General features: G+C 45.2%; 1 protein-coding gene and 1 long non-coding RNA gene across 5 annotated transcripts in view; one reads left to right on the top strand and one right to left on the bottom strand.

The window, feature by feature from the left end:
- OPRM1 (opioid receptor mu 1) overlaps positions 1-1,642 on the bottom strand; it is a 43,267-nt gene extending 41,625 nt beyond the window's left edge. Inside the window, exon 1 of one of the 4 annotated variants that reach the window (XR_007355767.2) lies at positions 573-1,396. Coding sequence is in view for 2 of the 4 variants with exons in the window: in XM_048844190.2 (XP_048700147.1) it covers positions 573-877 (305 nt within the window). In the remaining 2 variants the exon portion in view is untranslated. Of the gene's footprint in view, positions 1-572; positions 1,397-1,550 lie in introns of those variants that run through there. The other 3 variants (XM_048844189.2, XM_048844190.2, XM_048844188.2) reach the window with 3 other exon arrangements.
- Positions 791-21,603, top strand: LOC125634035 (uncharacterized). The gene is made up of 3 exons (XR_007355768.2): positions 791-921; positions 4,950-5,037; positions 16,415-21,603. It is a non-coding gene; the product is annotated as an uncharacterized LOC125634035 (long non-coding RNA).
- Positions 21,604-22,322: the final 719 nt, after the last annotated feature.

The following is a 22,322-nucleotide window of genomic DNA, read 5'->3' as shown; positions in this document are numbered from 1 at the left end:
TTTTCTCTCTCTACCAGACCTAGAGTGCAACTTTTCCCCTTTGCCCCTGGCAGAGGCGTCATGCCCCCTCATAGGGTATTTTAGCAATACATTAATATCGTCTCGATTAGCCACAAAGCAGAAAGAAGAACCCAGAGAGGTCTGTCTAAAAGATGCCCCCCCCGTCTGAAGCAGGAAGAGGCCATTTGCGAGCATCTCAGACCCTCTCCAGGTGGCCAGCACAACCGCAGCGGGAGAGACGGAGCTTGGTGTGGAAAGTATCTCCAAGCAGGACCCTACTTTCAGCCGAGCCAATTCAAGAGTGATTAACGCCCCCCTTCCAGCCCGCCTCATCAAGGCAAAGACATCCTGTCCTCTCCCAGCCCCGGGGTCAAGGAATTGCACTGTCTGGCGCCAGGTAGCTACTCCCGGGTTGCGGGCAGTGCCGAGGGCAGTGACTAAGAACAAAGTGTTTGGTGCTTTATAGCCTCCTCGGTCTCTCTCCCTCCGGCCCCCAGCCTCCGTGCTCCTCCCCCCCCCCCACCACCCCGGCCCCGGGGCAGCCTCCTTCGGCCCCCTGCCCAGCCCCTTACCTGATGATGACATACATGACCAAGAAGTTTCCGAAGAGCCCCACCACGCACACGACGGAGTAGAGAGCCATGATGGTGATGGCGGTGATCATGGAGGGGCTGACCCCGCTCGCCGGGCACGGGCCGCCGCCGCCTGCCCCGTGGCTGCTGTTGGCGCCGCTGCAGGCGTCGGACTGGTTCCAGCCGGGCTCCTCCGGGCGCCCGGACAGGTTGCCCCAGACGCCCGGCGGCAGGGGCGGGCAGGCGGCGGAGGGGGGCGCGAAGGGGCCGCAGGTGCTGGAGTTGGCGGGGAAGGCGCTGTCCATGGTGCTGGGCGGAGGAGCGCGCAGGACGCGCCGCCGAGCAGCAGGTAAGCCGCGGGGCGGGCAGCGGGCGGGCTCAGCGGCGTCCCTCGCAGGCCGCCCCCAGCTGGAGAGGGAGAGACCCCAGCCCGCAGCCAGCGAGGCGCACCGGGCGGCGGGGAGAGGCGAAGTGACACATGCACAGCGCGCCTCGCAGCGCCTGACACGCCACTGTCGTCGGCTGGAAGCTGCCACCCCCCCTCGGCCCCCAGAGGAGCGGCCGGGAAGGGGCGGGGAGGGGGCGCCGGGGAGCAGGCGGCAGCCTGGCTGGGGAGGGAGAGCGGGATCTTGCGCCAAAGGAACCGCAAAGCTTCGCTCGCCCGCCCGCCCGCCGGCCGGCACGTGCGCTCCCACAGCTGGATGGGCGGCAAGTGTGTGTGTTGGCCGGACCAGCGTGGAGAGGCGGAGCCTGCGGGGGGAGGGGAAGGGCCGTGAGTCGCCTTTTCCTCTCCTGGCATTTGTTCTTTTTAACGGACTTGTACCAGGGGGACACGATGTGACCCCCACTGCTGTGTCCCAGCCTCCCAAGACTGGGTGACTTTCAGCTCCCCCCCGCCCCTCTTGTACAGCCCCCGGGCAGAGGAAACGCGGGGGGGGGGGGGAGGCTGAACTTACAAATCCCCTTTGCCTTCATTACCTTCAGCTTTGTTCTGCTCCGCTCCCTCCTCACCGAGGGGTCCTTCCTCATGGGAGGGGAAGGAGGAACAGAAGGGCAGGTACAGTACTAGGACAAACCACACCGCTGTCTTTCCCAAATGCAGCACATTCTTTGGGACCCAGCCCCTGGCAGCAATGGCATTTATAATAAAATCATTTCGAATCTGCCATTCCCCAGGAGCTTGTACCTGCTCCTGTTAGATCTTGGAGCACAAGAAGGCACCAGCATCAGTGCAGAGAATGCACTGAATGCATCCGACGAAGTGAGCTGTAGCTCACGAAAGCTTATGCTCAAATAAATTTGTTCGTCTCTAAGGTGCCACAAGTACTCCTTTTCTTCTTAGTACAGAGAATGTGACCTGAAGCTAGGGATTCAACAGGCTGAGCTTATAAGGTGTTTACAATGCAATTGATTAACATAATGAGTCAAGGGATCTTAATGGGGGGTTGCCCTCTTATTAGATAGGATCACCGGGAGTTTGCTGTACCCAGTAATAAAATGTGATTTACCATATGGCAACAGGTTGTGAAATGATTGGCAAACAGGCTTGTGTTCTGCTTTTCAAGAAGCCTAAGACTGTGACCAGAGAAACTTCTGCTTGATCAATGTAATGATCATTTTATCAATGAGTGGAGATTTTAAAAGATTTGCTAACATTACCAGGAACGGACCCAAAGACACCACATTTGAAGGCTGTGGGCATGTATTTTATGTACACATTGCTTGTTTGGACAGGTTGGCATTTTTAAGTGGAACATTCATTCCAAAGCTAAACAGAGATACTCCTGTGCATTTCCAGAAGCAGCCTGCCCGCTCAGCATTTCTTGGACCAAATTCTTTTGCTGTCATATTCCTGAAGTCGGAGGGGCTCGAATGCAAGTGAGAGAGAAAAGTTAACTCCCAGTGAACAGGAAGCAGGAAACATAGCTGGCAGTGTGACTGCTCCATATTATGCATTACATTGCTCAGGCCTAGCTCAGCCACTGCTCAGTGTCAGTGCACCTCCTTCATGCAGAGCAGGGAAAAATTTCTAGTTTATTATTTGTAGTGGGGTAACACCCCTAGAGCCCCAGGCAGGTGCAGTATAAACTGCCGAGGCCTTGCCCTGGTAAGATGTTTCCAAAGTTAAATGATAATTTCCAAGCTTGGTGAACTCCAAAAAAGTGATAGAAAGTAATCTAGATTTTCTACAATTGTTTCAATTGTTGTGTTCAAGAGTTAGCAACAAATTAAAAATATACTGTGACAGGGTCAGGCCAGATGGCTAAAGGAGAGTGATCAAAGGCAGATATATTAGCCCCAGGTTAAGTAGGTCCCTTTTCCCTGGGTAAGGTAAGAGGGAAGGTTCCAGAACAATCAGGAACTTTCTGGAAACAATTAAGGCAGACAGGCTGATTAGAACACCTGCAGCCAACCAAGAAGCTGCCAGAATCAATTAAGACAGGCAGGGCACCTGGGTTTAAAAAGGAGCTCATTTCAGTTTGCGGTGTGTGTGCAAGGAGCTGAGAGCAAGAGGTGCAAGAAGCTGAGAGTGAGAAGGCATACTACTGGAAGACTAAGAAGTACAAGCATTATCAGGCATCAGGAGGAAGGTCCTGTGGTGAGATAAAGAAGTTGTTGGGAGGAGGCCGTTGGAAAGTAGTCCAGGGAGATGTAGCTGTCACACAGGCGTTACACAAAACACTACAGACACCTGAAATCCACAGGACCCTGGGCTGGAACCTGGAGTAGAGGGCAGGCCCGGGTTACCTCCATCCCCCCAACTCCCTACTTGATACCGGAGGAGTTGACCTGGACTGTGGGTTCCACCAGAGGGGAAGGTCTCTGGCCTGTTCCCCGATCCACTAGGTGGATCAGCAGAGACTGTGGGAATTGTTCTTCTTCCTTTTCCCCATGCTGGCCAGTGATGAGGCGAACTGAGTGAACGGCAGATTTGAGCCACGAAAGTGGCCAAACTGAGGGCTGCCGTGAACCTCTGAGGCGAGCAAATTCGCCAATAAGCGCGGGACCCACTAAGGCAGAAGAGGAACTTTGTCACAATACATTAAAATTTAAACCTAACCAGCATTCCTTAAGTGACTTGTCCCAAGATGTGAGAACATGTTAGTATTAGAGCTGAGTGGGTCTAATATTTATTTAATTCTGGTTTTTTTTTATGTAGGAATTAGATACAGTGCTCCTATGAGCTAATTTCTAAGTTATTATTTAAAAAATAACAACCCTACAGTTTTCAGGTGCCTAAGTAGCCCCTGGAATCACGGTTAAAGTTGCCCCCCAAAATCTGAAATGGTGCCCCTGGTGTAAGGCTCCAAAGACTAGCCACTGTACATCCAGGAAAGGCAAGATGGCTGAGTAGCATCCATTTTGGGGGTTGGGAGTTATTTTCACTCCATACCAAGAACAATGTGTCCCATGCAGGTGCTCTATTTGCATTTCTAGTGGAGGTTAAAGTGGTTACCATAGGAGGGGGCAGCAAATTCTGATGAAGTACCTCGGTTCATTGGCAGTGGGAGGAGAAGGGGAAGAGAAGCTATAGGACTTCACAGTTGGAAAATAATTATTTGAGATATATAAATCTGGATAAGGGGGATTATTCTTCCTTTTTCGAAAGTGACATATCATCAGGGGGTATTGGAGTTGTAAGGGAAATGGAGGGGAAAGGTCAAAGAACCTGCTGTGTGTGCAAACTGGTGATTATCAGCATGCACTTTTCTACACCCAGGTGATTATTTTCAAAAGCCCCATGGTCTGTGTGGATTGGGCATATCCAGTTAGAATAATATTTTTAAATGGTGCTTTAGAATAGGAACATTCCTCTTCAGTGTGAAAATCTACAGGAGGGGGGAAAGTATAGCAACAACTTTGAGTTTTTTTCCTTTCAGAGTTGATGTCTCATTCTCCCTCATGAGAAGAGGGACTTTCTGGCATGCGGAATGAGTAAATGAGAAGGCCTTGCAACTAAGCCACTCTCAATGCAATGGATCTTGGAGCATGCATGCAGTGGAGCAGCCCCTCCTTTTGCTCCCTCAGCCCTCATCAAAGCCATCTGACAGCTTAAGTCAGGACTGGAGCCAGGTGGTCATTAATCTGTCTGATGTGCCATTGCCTAGGCCCCTTCTCAGAATAAGGTGTAGGGGAGAAGCTAATGCAGCTAGGAGAGCCTGTTCACATCCCTTCTCACTCCTTAATTATCACAACCACCTGTTGCCTGTTTTGGTCTTTGATTTTAATGAAGCTCAATGACTCATCAGACTGGTCATTAGGAAGACCTTTGACATTTTAAAATGAGTTATTGATGCCTAGATAAAGATGGTGGTACATAATAATCTCTGTTACATGACACAGAAAAAATAGAACGTTAAATTAACCTTTTGACAGGTGAAAACCTTGACTGCACTGAAGACTGTCAAGAAGCCCCAGGGATTAGTCCCATTAAGAACAAGACTCATTAAGCAAAATTTCAGAGGTAAGTGAAAGAAAAAGAACACTGGTTAAACATAGCATTTTACAAACGCAGTACAAACTTCATTACTGAAGCGGCATGGGAGACACTGAATAAATCTGAATAATCAAGGTTTCAGTTAATTAAGTGGATTTTTAATATGATTAATGCATGTGACCCTCTTTTTGATAACAGGGGATTTAGGATAATTGAGGGCAGGATAATCAAAGTTCTGCTGAGTATACACTTGCAAAGTTGCTGAGTCAGGTGAGAAGGGCTAGCTGGCACACACAGGAGGTAGAGGCATCACTTTTAGCTTGCACATCCCTGAGAACCTTTGGACAATGTAATTCCGAACCCCTCAGATTTTGGGGGTACTTGTGATATTTCCACTTAAAACAGGAATAGTAGGTGAACTCCTGGCCCCACTACTCAAATGGACCAGGGTTTCACCTGGTGTGTTGGAATCTCCAATGCTTTGCACATTGTAATTTACACCTGTTTAAAGTGAGTGTAAAATGCTACCAGAACAAAATACACAGGTGTAAATAACTATATAAAGTCAAAGGGGGTGGACAATGAGGGCCCCGTATCTCTTTATTATGTACAAATAATACAGTGTATCCACCCCAAATGTACAGAATGAATATTCCTAAGAATTTACAAATAAATAGGTTAATTGATTTAATAGATTATAAGATCAGAAGGTTTCAGAGTAACAGCCGTGTTAGTCTGTATTCGCAAAAAGAAAAGGAGTACTTGTAGCACCTTAGAGACTAACCAATTTATTTGAGCATGAGCTTTCGTGAGCTACAGCTCACTTCATCAGATGTATACCGTGGAAAACTTGAAATAACTCAAGGACCCTTTTAAAGGTCATCCTAACGATGGGGGGAATATTTTGTACCTTGGGGAAGTTTTGACCTAAGCTGGTAAAGATAAGCTTAGGAGGTTTTTTCATGCAGGTCCCCACATCTGTACCCTAGAGTTCAGAGTGGGGGAGGAACCTTGACATGGTGGCAGCGGTGGGATTTTCCACGGTATACATCTGATGAAGTGAGCTGTAGCTCACGAAAGCTCATGCTCAAATAAATTGGTTAGTCTCTAAGGTGCTACAAGTACTCCTTTTCTTTTTAAGATCAGAAGGGACCATTATGATGTGATCTCTAACATAACACTAGCCATAGGATGGGGAACTGAGGCAGAGGGGGTGGGATACACAAAGGTACTTAGGCATTGCAGTGTTGAATGTCACAGCACCTAGAAAATCCAGGAACAATACTGTGATACACAAAGCTGAGTTAGGCACCTAAGCTCCCTCTATGTTGAATGAGGAGAGATAGGTGCCTAAGAATGCTACCCACAAAAGCCAGCATGCTAGTTGGGGAAGTCATCTAACTTAGCCCCTGGGAGATGCCAACCAGAGTGTGGGGCCATAAGCTCTGCCCCTGCTCAGATACCAGTGTGTAAATCCGGGCTGCAGGCAGGTGCCTATGTCTGTTTAGCGATCCATGAATGGGAACTCCTTGCAGTTAGATGGCTTAGGCACCTAAGGCATTTCTTGCAGGAATGAGTTAGGATGACCTTTAAAAGGGTCCTTGAGTTATTTCAAGGAATAAGTCACCTTGGACAGTGCCAGTGTCCGCAGTGTCTCTCCTGCAGTGTTTGTCTCTGCCCATCTGGCCCAAGTCAGAGCATAATTTCTGGAAAAAGCAGTATTTGATCCATAGGGTGTTCTGTGTGAAAGCCAAGTCCCATATGTTCATAGAATCATAGAATCATAGAATATCAGGGTTGGAAGGGACCCCAGAAGGTCATCTAGTCCAACCCCCTGCTCAAAGCAGGACCAATTCCCAGTTAAATCATCCCAGCCAGGGCTTTGTCAAGCCTGTTCATGGCATATGTTTTACATTTTGTATGAATTGATGAAATGATCAAACACTGAAAGAAATGTTGATGCCTGGAAATAAATGTGCAGCAATACAAACATAGATGTGTACATTTATCTGGAAGACTGCACTTTGGCATGCCTTTGAAAGTTAAGGATAGTGTGGGCCTGGAGAGTTACAGTTCATAATCTCAGTGTACCTAGATCAATTTTCTTCGAATTGCTCGGATGATTACATGCGAGCAAAGTTTTCAGTTGAGAAAAACAAGCCATTCTGAATTGTCAGAGTGCAGAGGAAATGCTGAAAAATACGTATTTGTCCATGATACAGAAAAGGCCAAACAGAATTTTTTCAGACTTTCACCCCAAAATCTTCACCTAGACTCAGAACAAGCATGATGCATTTTTAATCAAAAGGTTTTTTTTAAAGGAATATTTTATGTGCCTGGATACAGGAACTTTAAATTCGTCACCTGTGACAGGGTAGACAAATCCTGCACCAGATAGGAAGGGGTTAAAAAGCAGCCCTTGGCTCCGTTTGCCCCATCACACTACACTTAGGCTGTGGGTGTCCAACTTAAGAGGAGGAATGCCAAGCAATTGAGGACTGTCAATGAAGGAGAGCAGGCAGGCTTCTCCTGTGTAGAACAAGGAGCCTGACTTGCACCAGGGATTGTAAGAGGTCTGTAGCCTGCTTGAGCACTAGGAAGGAAGGCAGGCCTGGCCTGGTTTGTAGATTTGAGAAGAGCCATATTGCTGGTCATAAGTGGGAAGACATGGGGATGCTCAGAGTGCTCAAGGGTTGGAGTGTCCCTATTGTTGACTTGTAAAGAGAAAGTGAGGGCTGTGGCCTGGAGGACAGTGCTAGCGTTGTCAGAGGCTGGTGGTGCTGGAGAACTGACCTATAGCAGGCACAGACAAGGCTTCCTCATGTTAAGGGCAGGTGGTTGATAGTGAGATGCCTCACAATCCTGGGTATGCCCAGGAAGCGTCACAAGCGCCTTGCTGGGAGAAATGTAGAACTGCATTGTCCCAGTGGGGAGTCCTGGGAAGGATTGCGCTTTAGAAAGGCATGGTAGAGCATGATCAGTGCTTCTTGTCCCTTTTGCAGAAGCAAACACCGTCAGTAGCTTTTGTGCTCTCTTGAGTGCCATAACTCTCACTATGCCCAACCCAGTGTAAAGCTGAAAGATTTAATAAACACTAATTACCTTATTATTATCTATAAGTAGTCTTCAATATCATTGACCTCTATTTAATGTATACAGCATAGAAGGGTTGTAGTTTTAGAAATCTCTTAGAAGATAGTTTGTTTTTTCTGTCAGAGAAAGAGGCATAATTTAAGTCCCGTTGCTATTATTGCTTTGCATTATCTTACATGTGTCAGGATTGATCCCAGGTCACTGGGTCAACCCCTGAGCTTGTTAATATTCATTGAGAAGGTTGGCAGGATTTCATCAAGGAATCTTTTATGAACACATTTTCATTATTTATCCAGCTATAGTCAGAATTCAATCAATAAAAAGTCTGAAATGGGGATTTAGAAGCAATGCAATTAACATATGCTTCTCTCTTCAAGGAAGAGCTAAATTACACTCCCAGGAAGTTCAGTTAGGGACCAATAGACTGATGTCCCTGTAAAAGAATTCAATATGTCTCCCTTTGTAATTTTAATTCACCCTTCTTCCATATTCATAAGAATGGTCATACTGGGTCTGACCAATGGTCCATCTAGCACAGTATCCTGTTGTCCAACAGTGATCAGTGCTAGATGGTTCAGAGGGAATGAACAGAACAGGACAATTATTGACTGATCCATCCCCTGGTGTCCAGTCCCAGCTTCTGGCAGTCAGAGATTTAGGGACACCCAGAGCATGGGGTTGCATTTCTGACCATCTTGGCTAACAGCCATTGATGGACCTATGCTCCAGGAACTTATCTCATTCTTTTTTGAACCCAGTTATTCTTTTGGCATCCCTTGGCAATGAGGTTGACTGTGTGTTGTGTGAAGGAATACTTCCTTGTGTTTCTTTTATTCCTGATGTCTGTTAATTTCAGTGGGTGACCCATGGTTCTTGTCTTATATGAAGGGGTAAATAACACTTATTTATGCGTGCATCCGACGAAGTGGGTATGCACCCACGAAAGCTTATGCTTCAATACGTCTGTTAGTCTATAGGGTGCCACAGGACTCTTTGCTGCTTTTACAGATCCAGACTAACACGGCTACCCCTTTGATACTTATTTATTCACTTTCTCCACACCATTCATGATTTTATAGATCTCTATAGGTTTCAGAGTAACAGCCATGTTAGTCTGTATTCTCAAAAAGAAAAGGAGTACTTGTGGCACCTTAGAGACTAACCAATTTATTTGAGCATGAGCTTTCGTGAGCTACAGCTCACTTCATCGGATGCACACCGTGGAAACTGCAGAAGACATTATATACACACAGAGACCATGAAACAATACCTCCTCCCACCCCACTGTCCTGCTGGTAATAGCTTATCTAAAGTGATCATCAAGTTGGGCCATTTCCAGCACAAATCCAGGTTTTCTCACCCTCCGCTCCCCCACACACAAACTCACTCTCCTGCTGGTAATAGCCCATCCAAAGTGACCACTCTCTTCACAATGTGTATGATAATCAAGGTGGGCCATTTCCTGCATAAATCCAGGTTCTCTCACTCCCTCACCCCCATACACACACAAACTCACTCTCCTGCTGGTAATAGCTCATCCAAAGTGACCACTCTCCCTACAATGTGCATGGTAATCAAGGTGGGCCATTTCCAGCACAAATCCAGGCTTTCTCACCCCCCCCCCTCCCCGGGGAACACACACACACACACACACACACACAAACTCACTCTCCTGCTGGCAATAGCTCATCCAAACTGACCACTCTCCAAGTTTAAATCCAAGTTTAACCAGAACGTCGGGGGGGGGGGGGGGGAGGGGAGGAAAAAACAAGGGGAAATAGGCTACCTTGCATAATGACTTAGCCACTCCCAGTCTCTATTTAAGCCTAAATTAATAGTATCCAATTTGCAAATGAATTCCAATTCAGCAGTTTCTCGCTGGAGTCTGGATTTGAAGTTTTTTTGTTGTAAGATAGCGACCTTCATGTCTGTGATTGCGTGATCAGAGAGATTGAAGTGTTCTCCGACTGGTTTATGAATGTTATAATTCTTTACATCTGATTTGTGTCCATTTATTCTTTTATGTAGAGACTGTCCAGTTTGACCAATGTAAATGGCAGAGGGGCATTGCTGGCACATGATGGCATATATCACATTGGTGGATGTGCAGGTGAACGAGCCTCTGATAGTGTGGCTGATGTTATTAGGCCCTGTGATGGTGTCCCCTGAATAGATATGTGGGCACAGTTGGCAACGGGCTTTGTTGCAAGGATAGGTTCCTGGGTTATTGGTTCTGTTGTGTGGTATGTGGTTGTTGGTGAGTATTTGCTTCAGGTTGCGGGGCTGTCTGTAGGCAAGGACTGGCCTTTCTCCCAAGATTTGTGAGAGTGTTGGGTCATCCTTCAGGATAGGTTGTAGATCCTTAATAATGCGTTGGAGGGGTTTTAGTTGGGGGCTGAAGGTGACGGCTAGTGGCGTTCTGTTATTTTCTTTGTTAGGCCTGTCCTGTAGTAGGTAACTTCTGGGAACTCTTCTGGCTCTATCAATCTGTTTCTTCACTTCCACAGGTGGGTATTGTAGTTGTAAGAAAGCTTGACAGAGAACTTGTAGGTGTTTGTCTCTGTCTGAGGGGTTGGAGCAAATGCGGTTGTATCGCAGAGCTTGGCTGTAGACGATGGATCGTGTGGTGTGGTCAGGGTGAAAACTGGAGGCATGTAGGTAGGAATAGTGGTCAGTAGGTTTCCGGTATAGGGTGGTGTTTATGTGACCATTGTTTATTAGCACTGTAGTGTCCAGGAAGTGGATCTCTTGTGTGGACTGGACCAGGCTGAGGTTGATGGTGGGATGGAAATTGTTGAAATCATGGTGGAATTCCTCAAGGGCTTCTTTTCCATGGGTCCAGATGATGAAGATGTCATCAATGTAGCGCAAGTAGAGTAGGGGATTTAGGGGACGAGAGCTGAGGAAGCGTTGTTCTAAATCAGCCATAAAAATGTTGGCATACTGTGGGGCCATGTGGGTACCCATAGCAGTGCCGCTGATCTGAAGGTATACATTGTCCCCAAATGTAAAATAGTTATGGGTGAGGACAAAGTCACAAAGTTCAGCCACCAGGTTAGCCGTGACATTATCGGGGATAGTGTTCTTGACGGCTTGTAGTCCATCTTTGTGTGGAATGTTGGTGTAGAGGGCTTCTACATCCATAGTGGCCAGGATGGTGTTATCAGAAAGATCACCGGTGGATTGAAGTTTCCTCAGGAAGTCAGTGGTGTCTCGAAGGTAGCTGGGAGTGCTGGTAGCGTAGGGCCTGAGGAGGGAGTCTACATAGCCAGACAATCCTGATGTCAGGGTGCCAATGCCTGAGATGATGGGGCACCCAGGATTTCCAGGTTTATGGATCTTGGGTAGTAGATAGAATATCCCAGGTCGGGGTTCCAGGGGTGTGTCCAGCAGGAGAGTGAGTTTGTGTGTGTATGGGGGTGGGGGGGGGGTGAGAAAACCTGGATTTGTGCTGGAAATGGCCCACCTTGATTATCATGCACATTGTAGGGAGAGTGGTCACTTTGGATAAGCTATTACCAGCAGGAGAGTGAGTTTGTGTGTGTGGTTTTTGGAGGGGGGTGAGGGAGTGAGAGAACCTGGATTTATGCAGAAAATGGCCCACCTTGATTATCATACACATTGTGAAGAGAGTGGTCACTTTGGATGGGCTATTACCAGCAGGAGAGTGAGTTTGTGTGGGGGGGGGGGGCGGAGGGTGAGAAAACGGGAGCAGTATGACTGCTCAGAGCTCCAGTACGAAACTGCAGAAAAACCTGAGTGTCTCTGGATTAAGTTTAGAAGTGTGTGCAACAAGAGTGATGTAGTGGTGGGAGTCTGCTATAGACCACCGGACCAGGGGGATGAGGTAGATGAGGCTTTCTTCCGGCAGCTCACGGAAGCTACTAGATCGCATGCCCTGATTCTCATGGGTGACTTTAATTTTCCTGATATCTGCTGGGAGAGCAATACAGCGGTGCATAGACAATCCAGGAAGTTTTTGGAAAGCGTAGGGGACAATTTCCTGGCGCAAGTGCTAGAGGAGCCAACTAGGGGGGGCGCTTTTCTTGACCTGCTGCTCACAAACCGGGTAGAATTAGTGGGGGAAGCAAAAGTGGATGGGAATCTGGGAGGCAGTGACCATGAGTTGGTTGAGTTCAGGATCCTGACGCAGGGAAGAAAGGTAAGCAGCACGATACGGACCCTGGACTTCAGGAAAGCAGACTTCGACTCCCTCAGGGAACGGATGGCCAGGATCCCCTGGGGGACTAACTTGAAGGGGAAAGGAGTCCAGGAGAGCTGGCTGTATTTCAAGGAATCCCTGTTGAGGTTACAGGGACAAACCATCCCGATGAGTCGAAAGAATAGTAAATATGGCAGGCGACCAGCTTGGCTTAATGGTGAAATCTTAGCGGATCTTAAACATAAAAAAGAAGCTTACAAGAAGTGGAAGGTTGGACATATGACCAGGGAAGAGTATAAAAATATTGCTCGGGCATGTAGGAATGTTATCAGGAGGGCCAAATAGCACCTGGAGCTGCAGCTAGCCAGAGATGTCAAGAGTAACAAGAAGGGTTTCTTCAGGTATGTTGGCAACAAGAAGAAAGCCAAGGAAAGTGTGGGCCCCTTACTGAATGAGGGAGGCAAACTAGTGACAGAGGATGTGGAAAAAGCTAATGTACTCAATGCTTTTTTTGCCTCTGTTTTCACTAACAAGGTCAGCTCCCAGACTGCTACGCTGGGCATCACAAAATGGGGAAGAGATGGCCAGCCCTCTGTGGAGATAGAGGTGGTTAGGGACTATTTAGAAAAGCTGGACGTGCACAAGTCCATGGGGCCGGACGAGTTGCATCCGAGAGTGCTGAAGGAATTGGCGGCTGTGATTGCAGAGCCATTGGCCATTATCTTTGAAAACTCGTGGCGAACGGGGGAAGTCCCGGATGACTGGAAAAAGGCTAATGTAGTGCCAATCTTTAAAAAAGGGAAGAAGGAGGATCCTGGGAACTACAGGCCAGTCAGCCTCACTTCAGTCCCTGGAAAAATCATGGAGCAGGTCCTCAAAGAATCAATCCTGAAGCACTTGCATGAGAGGAAAGTGATCAGGAACAGCCAGCATGGATTCACCAAGGGAAGGTCATGCCTGACTAATCTAATCGCCTTTTATGATGAGATTACTGGTTCTGTGGATGAAGGGAAAGCAGTGGATGTATTGTTTCTTGACTTTAGCAAAGCTTTTGACACGGTCTCCCACAGTATTCTTGTCAGCAAGTTAAGGAAGTATGGGCTGGATGAATGCACTACAAGGTGGGTAGAAAGCTGGCTAGATTGTCGGGCTCAACGGGTAGTGATCAATGGCTCCATATCTAGTTGGCAGCCGGTATCAAGTGGAGTACCCCAAGGGTCGGTCCTGGGGCCGGTTTTGTTCAATATCTTCATAAATGATCTGGAGGATGGTGTGGATTGCACTCTCAGCAAATTTGCGGATGATGCTAAACTGGGAGGAGTGGTAGATATGCTGGAGGGGAGGGATAGGATACAGAAAGACCTAGACAAATTGGAGGATTGGGCCAAAAGAAATCTGATGAGGTTCAATAAGGATAAGTGCAGGGTCCTGCACTTAGGACGGAAGAACCCAATGCACAGCTACAGACTAGGGACCGAATGGCTAGGCAGCAGTTCTGCGGAAAAGGACCTAGGGATGACAGTGGACGAGAAGCTGGATATGAGTCAGCAGTGTGCCCTTGTTGCCAAGAAGGCCAATGGCATTTTGGGATGTATAAGTAGGGGCATAGCGAGCAAATCGAGGGACGTGATCGTTCCCCTCTATTCGACATTGGTGAGGCCTCATCTGGAGTACTGTGTCCAGTTTTGGGCCCCACACTTCAAGAAGGATGTGGATAAATTGGAGAGAGTCCAGCGAAGGGCAACAAAAATGATTAGGGGTCTAGAACACATGACTTATGAGGAGAGGCTGAGGGAGCTGGGATTGTTTAGCCTGCAGAAGAGAAGAATGAGGGGGGATTTGATAGCTGCTTTCAACTACCTGAAAGGGGGTTCCAAAGAGGATGGCTCTAGACTGTTCTCAATGGTAGCAGATGACAGAACAAGGAGTAATGGTCTCAAGTTGCAGTGGGGGAGGTTTAGATTGGATATTAGGAAAAACTTTTTCACTAAGAGGGTGGTGAAACACTGGAATGCGTTACCTAGGGAGGTGGTAGAATCTCCTTCCTTAGAGGTTTTTAAGGTCAGGCTTGACAAAGCCCTGGCTGGGATGATTTAACTGGGAATTGGTCCTGCTTTGAGCAGGGGGTTGGACTAGATGACCTTCTGGGGTCCCTTCCAACCCTGATATTCTATGATTCTATGATTGAAAACCTGGATTTGTGCTGGAAATGGCCCAACTTGATGATCACTTTAGATAAGTTATTACCAGCAGGACAGTGGGGTGGGAGGAGGTATTGTTTCATGGTTTCTGTGTGTATATAATGTCTTCTGTATTTTCCATGGTGTGCATCCGATGAAGTGAGCTGTAGCTCACGAAAGCTCATGCTCAAATAAATGGGTTAGTCTCTAAGGTGCCACAAGTACTCCTTTTCTTTTTAGATCTCTATAATATCCCTCACTAAGCCCTGGTCTACACTGGGGCAGGGGATCGATCTAAGTTACGCAACTTCAGCTACTTGAATAACGTAGCTGAAGTCGATATACTTAGACCTACTTACTGCGGTGTCTTCACTACGCTCCCCCGTCGACTCTGCTTGCGGCACTGGAGTACAGGAGTCGATGAATCAGCGCTCGGGGGTCGATTGCTGCCCACTGATCCGGTGGGTAGTGTTGACATACCCTTAGTTAGTCCTTTTCTAAGCTGAACAGTCCCAGTCTTTTTATCTCTCCTTTATATGGAAGCTGTTTCATACCCCTAATAATTTTTGTTGCCCTTCTCTGTACTTTTTCAAGTTCTAATATACATTTTTTGAGATGGGGCCACCAGAACTGCATTCACTATTCAAGGGATGGGAGTACCATGGTATTATATAGTGGCACTATGATATTTTCTAACATTGCTAGTTTTTTGACTGCCTCTGCACTTTGAGTGAATGTTTTCAGAAAACTATGCACGATGACTCCAAGACCTTTCGGGAGTGGTAACAGCTAGTTTGGACCCTATCATTTTGTATGTATAGTTGGGATTATGTTTTCTAATGTGCATAACTTTTCATTTATCAACATTGAATTTCATCTCCCATTTTCTTGCCGAGTCACCCAGTTTTGTAACTATCTTGAATAATTTTGTATCATCTGCAAAATTTGACACCTCACTGTTTACCCTTTTCCAGATCATTAATGAATATGTTGAACAGCGCAGGTCCCAGTACAGATCCTTGGGGGTACCCTGATATTTACCTCTCTTCACTGTGAAAACTGACCATTTATTACTAACCTTTGCTTCCTGTCTTTTGACTAGTTACTGAACCATGAGAGGACCTTCTCTTTGCTTAAGAGCCTTTGGTGAGGGACCTTGTAAAAGGCTTTCTGAAAGGACAAGTACACTATATATTAATTTGATCACCCTTGTCCATGTGCTTGTTGACACCTTCAAAGAATTCTAATAGATTGGTGAGGAATGATTTCCCTTTACAAGAACTGTGTTTGCTCATTCCCAAATTATTATGTTAACATATGTGTCATAATTCTGTTCTTTACTACAGTTTCAACTAATTGGCAAATCTAACTTTAGTACCAAGCAAATCTGTAATTGCCAAGATCACCTCTGGAGATTTTTTTTAAAATTTGGGGTTACATTAGCTGTCTTCCAATCGTCTGGTACAGATGTAGATGAAGTACAGTTCACCGCATTTATCAGGACCTGTGTTAGTTTATGGGAATAATTTCAGAAGTTCTAATAGACTGAAAAAGCAGTGATCCATAATAATAGCTGCAGCAGGTAGCAATAATAAGGACAAGTGGGTGCAATTAAGCATATGCATTACATGGACTTGTTTCTCATCATTCCAGAGTGATCTGTGTTGTCAAGTTGAATTTCCTTTAGTCTAGTAGATGAATATTTAGGTCAATTAGTACAAGAGAAGGTTCTTTATTGGACTTGGCCATCTCGTGACTGTAATCACTGTTTTCTACTTGATTTGCCTGCCATTAAAATAAATACTGAGAATGCAAACTCAGTGTCTCATTGTAGAGTGTGTGTGCGAGAGAGAGAGAGAGAGAGAATGACCGAGAGTCCTTACTGGAGGCAATGTGCCTTGCTTTTGACCAAATGAATTTGGAAGACTTCCGATTTTCTGTGCTTGTCCATTTTGCTTGCATTTTACAGAGGGAGGCCAGACGATGGAGGAAGGAGAAGATGCTAAAGACAAAATAAAACACAAGGAGTGGTCTACTGTTTAAATATGCCTTCCAGAGGGAATTTTCTGAAGACTCTCATTTCATACTACTGTAACTGCCTCTGGAGACCAGGTCTATGCCTGAAAGTGAAATAGGCCTTGCGACCTTGATCAAAGCTGTGGAAAAATGTTGCATCGAATGCAATGTAGTTAAGTCAACCTAGCCACACCCACCCCTTGTAATTGCAGCTAGGTTGACGGAAGGATAGCTACTGCATCTCAAGGGGGTGGATTTACTACAGCAATGGAAAACCCCCTTCTGTTGCTGTAGCTAGTGTCTACACTAAAGTGGTATTGGTGCAGCTGTGTCACTGTAGTGCTTGGAGTGTAGACAGGAATTTTCTAGCTCCCGGAACACTGAACTTAGCCTCCGAGATGCTACCCTTTGGACTACAGCAACAGTGGCTCTATAGCCTCCACATACCATCTCCCAGACTGCTTAGGATCTTGGGGTGGGGACAGAATAGACTGGAAAGGCCTACCAAAGCCAGCGGGGAGCACTGGATGGAGTGATTTATATAGGTAATTTGCTAGGCCAATGAGAAGTGAGGGCTGCTCAGTTTAAGGGGGTGGGGATGGGCGAATTCAGGCTGTCTCAGAGACAAAGGGACTCATTCAGATTTCAGTTTCAGGCTGTTTGAGTTTGGAATACTAAAACATCATTGGCATTTCTAAACATTATAGACAACAATTTCCTAACTCAAAAAGCATTGCAGCCACCCTAGTGGAATACTTTATCTTAACAAATAAAGAGGAACTGGTCACCTCTCTGAACCTCAAGGGTTCTTGGCCATAGGCCATTTAACATTTTTGTCAATGATCTGGAAGAAAACATGAAATCATCACTGACAAAGTTAGCAGAAAGCATAAAAAATTGGGGGAGTGGTAAATAATAAAGAGGACAGGTCACTGATTCAGAATGATATGTATCACTTGGTAAACTGGGCACAAGCAAACAATATGCATTTTAATATGCTAGCATAAATGTATACATCTCGGAACAAAGAAGCAGTCCATACTTATAGGATGGAGGACTCTATTCTGGGAAGCAGTGACTCTGAAAAATATTTGGGGGTTGTGGTGGATAATCAGCTGAACATGAACTCCCATTGGGAGGCTGTGGCCAAAAGGGCTAATGTAATTCTGGGATGCATAAACGGGAATCTCGAGTAGGAGTAAAAGTATTATTTTACCTCTGTTTGGCACTGGTGAGACTGCTGCTGGAATACTGTGACCAGTTCTTGTGCCTACAATTCAAGAAGGATGTTGATAAATTGGAGAGAGTTCAGAGAAAATACACAGGAATGATTAAAGGATTAGAAAACATGAAAGAGTTCAATTTATTCAGCATAACAAAAAGCAGGTTAATGGATGACTTGGTTGTAGTCTACATGGGGAACAAATATCTAATTATGGGCTCTTTAATCTAGCAGAAAATTGTATAATAAAATTAATTGAAGCTAGACAAATTTAGACTGGAAATAAGACAAACATTTTTTAACAGTGAGAGTAATTAACCATTGGAACACTTTAACAAGGGTCATGGTGGATTCTCCACTATTGGCAATTTTAAAATCAAGATTGGATGGTTTTCTACAATATCTGCTCTATGAACTATTTTTGCAAAATTCTCTTGCCTGTGTTATGCAGGAGGTGAGACTAGATGATTACAATGGTCCCTTCTGGCCTTGGAATCTATGAATCTATGGAGCAGAGAGAGGAGCAACTGTCAACTCCCATTCCTCACACAAAAGGAGACTTTGAATTATTGTGGGATTTAGTATGTGGTCAAGTTGTGCCAGCCCTTCAAAAACCAGCAATCAGGGAGGCAGAGAACCAATCCACTACTGACTACCTAGAGCCAGCCAAGACCTCCACATGACTCCAGATTAGGGATCCAGGAGAGAAACCGGTCCCAGGGGTGAAGACACAATAAGGGAAGCCCTTTCTTTTTGTCAAGCTGCCCAACATTCACAGTGCTGCAGCACTCATCACAGGATTTATCCTCTGTGCCCCATCTGCCTGTAAAGGTGGTAGGCAGGGAATGGGGGTATATGTGCAGTGGGGAATGTAGGGAGAAGGGGAATTTGTTATATTGTTGATCTAGTATTTTAGTTCATCTTAATCCTTTCTTTACCTAGAGCCTTTGTTTCCTGTCTCCAGTCAAGTCCCCTGTGTTATATTGTTCTAATCTGAGTGTAGCATTTAATTGGCGGGGTATTGTGTTTTGTTATCCATGTGCTGGGTTATATTCCTGGTGAATAGGGAGATGATATTAGTTATTTTCCCAATGGACAGCACCTCTTGTGTCCCAGGCACAGAGAGGAGTCACCTTGCATGGAGGCACCAGGCTGAAATAAAGGACCCAGGACCTAACCCCTGCGAGGAGTGGAGAGAAGCCTCTCTTATTAGTGAGCATGAGGGAAGAAGTTTAAGCCAGGCCTTGTGGGAGGGACTACTCTTGCTGCTAGCATAGACTAGGTACAATCAAAACAAAAGCAATATGTCTGGATACTAGTGAGGACTATTAAACCTAAATTTTGTGTCATTTGTTTGAAGTGCAATCAAATGGGTTATGAGGACACAATACAGTTCAGTACATCTTAAATTTAAAAATTAAAGGTCAAACCACACTCTCAGTCACAAAGATATTTTATTTTTGCTTTCCCCCCCTACTTTTTCTCTCTTACATCTTACCTCGTTAATTTTATAATAGCGAGCAGGTACGTTTGGGAAAATAAGTCCACCACTAAAAGACAAATGCCTAGATTTGTTGCTATGCTTTGGCTGCTTTTTGCTATCCCAGTTGATACAAAACAGCTGTAAACCCATCTTAACCTGCCAGGTAAACTGGGTTTATGGGTGCTTTTGCATCATTAGAGAAATGCAAAACAGCAGGCATGTGCTGCTGAATCTGGCCCAAGGTTTATATTTACCATTTGCTAAAGTATTGTATCCCGCCCCGCCGTTTTATTTCACATTCCCTCCATCCTGTAGAGTTATGCGTTCACAGATAATATGACATTTAGGTGGGGGTACCTCAGCCCACCTCTCCCCTGAGCTTTGCTTTATATCTTATGAGGAAAAAATCACTTTCCCTTCAGATCTTGTCCTTTTCTACTCATTCCTGCTGTATTATAGAACACTCAAGATTGCATAGTAACCTCTATTCAAACTCATTGAAATGTGTCTCTGTGCCTTACCTTGCACCAAGGACAGGCACATAGATCTCCTATTTCCTTCTTCGGTGCACGTAGTTTTCTTTGGAATTGTGCTTCCATCTCTATGTCCAGCTAGCTCCATGGGCTGAAGAAGGGTGTTTGTGTGTGTGAGAGAGACAGACAGAGAGAGATTATAGGTCTGCTCCTTATGTATCCATCTTTGGGTTACTGACACCCCTCAGGAGCTCTAGGAGGAGTGGTTTTCCCAATGCTCTTTTCTTTGTGTAAGGGATGCCTCACCTTAGCTCACCCATACTATAGCCAGGAATAGTCTGGTCCATAATCATTAGTGGGAGCTATTGGACTGAACACTAGAAGCACTTGAGCCCTTGCACAATGTGTACAATTTAGGAACATGAAGTACTCTATCTCTCCCTGCACTATATGGCAAGGGACTTCAATGGAACTCAAAAATCTGTGATGCTCATTCAGCACAACAGTGGGTGCATCGATTCTGAGTGTACTCTTCTCTGGTACTTAGGGCACTAATGTGCATTATTCTCTTCATGCTATCTGTGAACCAGGCACCCCATGTTGGTCACAGATGGGGGATACACAGTCTATACCCAGGGACTTGCCTAGATATGGCCCACGTTTCCCCTGGGTTCATCATCTTCACAATATTTCACCAAAGGGGGACATGTATGGCCCCTGCCAATAGATAAGTACTTGCTGGTTACCATGGCTATTGCAGGATTTATGTACATGAAATATTTTAAGAGTTATGTAACATGTAGACTAATAGAAAAGGAGTACTTGTGGCACCTTAGAGACTAACCAATTTATTTGAGCATGAGCTTTCGTGAGCTACAGCTCACTTCATCAGACTAATGTATTCCAAAGCGGCTGAAAGTTGAGCTGGTCACTTGGAGCAGTGTGGTTCTGAGAGCTAACTCAAGGAAAAGTCAGAATAATTAGCATCTTTTGACCCAGCCCAGGCAAATGTTGACAATCTTGACAAGTTGGAGGCTTGCACCTTTCCAAAACACAAAAGAGCCCGGGAAAAAGATCTCTAATAGGGAACCAGCGGGAAGTGAAGTTAACCAAATGCCCTGGGTATGAAAAAAGACAAAAGGCCGGGAACTGCATAATAGAAAAAATAAGGGTGCAAGATGGCATCTATTATAGAGGTAACACTCAGCCAGTATGAGAGTCTCATGAAAAGTGGATCCCAGCTCTCTTGACTGGACAAGTGCTGTTCAGACTGACGATTGGGTGAGAAAAAAACCTGATTAGGCAGGAAAGGGTCTTGTTAATAATTATAGGCTCTAGATTGCATTTGATATTTTTCTTGTTGCATTTTTTCTTCATGGTTTCTAATCCCTATACTTACTTCTATTTGAATCTTTGTCTTAAGCTTTGTCAAATAAACTTGTCTTTGTTTTTACTATAGACACGACTAAGAGAAGTGTGCTAAGGTTAAACTAAGGCAAAATTAGTGAACTGGCTTTCATGAAAGCAACAAATCTGTGTGCATTGTGGGTGTTCAGAAGTTGAGGGACTGGCACTCGAGTGTAACAAAGTGGGGTGTACTGACAGGTTGGAGGGACCTGTGCCAGAGCAGAACCCTGGGGGCTAACTATCTCCATAGATTTAGCCACAGGTTGTTATCTTTGCTTTGTCCCAGGGACTCACTTAGGGGCCTAAGGACTGGGGTGTACAAATTGCTAGCCTGCAGAGGGAAAGAGCAGAGCTTGTGGATTCCAGCCTGGGGGTGGTTTTGTTGCCAGCAGCTGATAGTTTTGGGGGAGTTTCCAAGGGTGGGCAAACAAGGCTGGTTTGTGTTATAAGCAGATAGTAGCAATTCACCCTGTGCAAGTCATTTAACCTCTCTATGTTCTAGTTTTTCCACCTGTGTAACGGGGATAATAATACTTGTTAGGCTTCATTAATAATTGTAAGTATCTTTTGTGAAACTTTTTTCTTATTACAAAATTTTTCCTGGAAAATTTAAAACATTTTCAGATTTTTCAACAAAGAAGAAAAGCTGGAAATTTTTCATTTTTTTTGTTTTGTTTTTTCCCCCTTTTATCTCCTTCCCCACCTTTTTATTCAGCCAAAGTGGGACCTTAAAAAAATTAATTAATTACAATGGAATATATGGATTTTGCATGGGCGGGGAAAGTGACAGGGTAGGCAGTCCCACACCACCGGATAGGTCTAGCTGCAAGACATGATAGCACAGTAGCCAATGGTCAAAAGGTTACATAACGTCTCCACCCATTGTTTTAATGGTAACAAATTAACATTTGGTATTTAATTAGTACTTTAATAAATGTATTAGAATAGAATATATGTTGAATTTAATTTGTGGTTTATAGGAATGAAGTAGCTCCTTTGATTGTTTCATAGATACATATTTAGGGGTAAAAGCAAAGAAACAGTGAAAGTATATGGCAATAAAGATTGTTTTTTAAGTTGCTTATTTGTGTTTTAAGGCAGGCATTGGTTTCTGGGAAAGGGAGGTGGGAGGAGGCCATATCTTATACTGACATGTTCCAACCTTTTATAAACTCAAGGTTGGATGTGTGGGAAGAACATCTCCCTACAGAAGAAACTAACACAACAAAAACAGGGCTTCTTTATTCTATTTTCAACTTTGAATAAGACACAATTA

The sequence above is a fragment of the Caretta caretta genome, chromosome 3 (assembly GCF_965140235.1).
Source record: "Caretta caretta isolate rCarCar2 chromosome 3, rCarCar1.hap1, whole genome shotgun sequence".
Classification (NCBI taxonomy): Eukaryota; Metazoa; Chordata; order Testudines; family Cheloniidae; genus Caretta; species Caretta caretta.
This window is presented reverse-complemented; position numbering and strand designations above follow the sequence as displayed.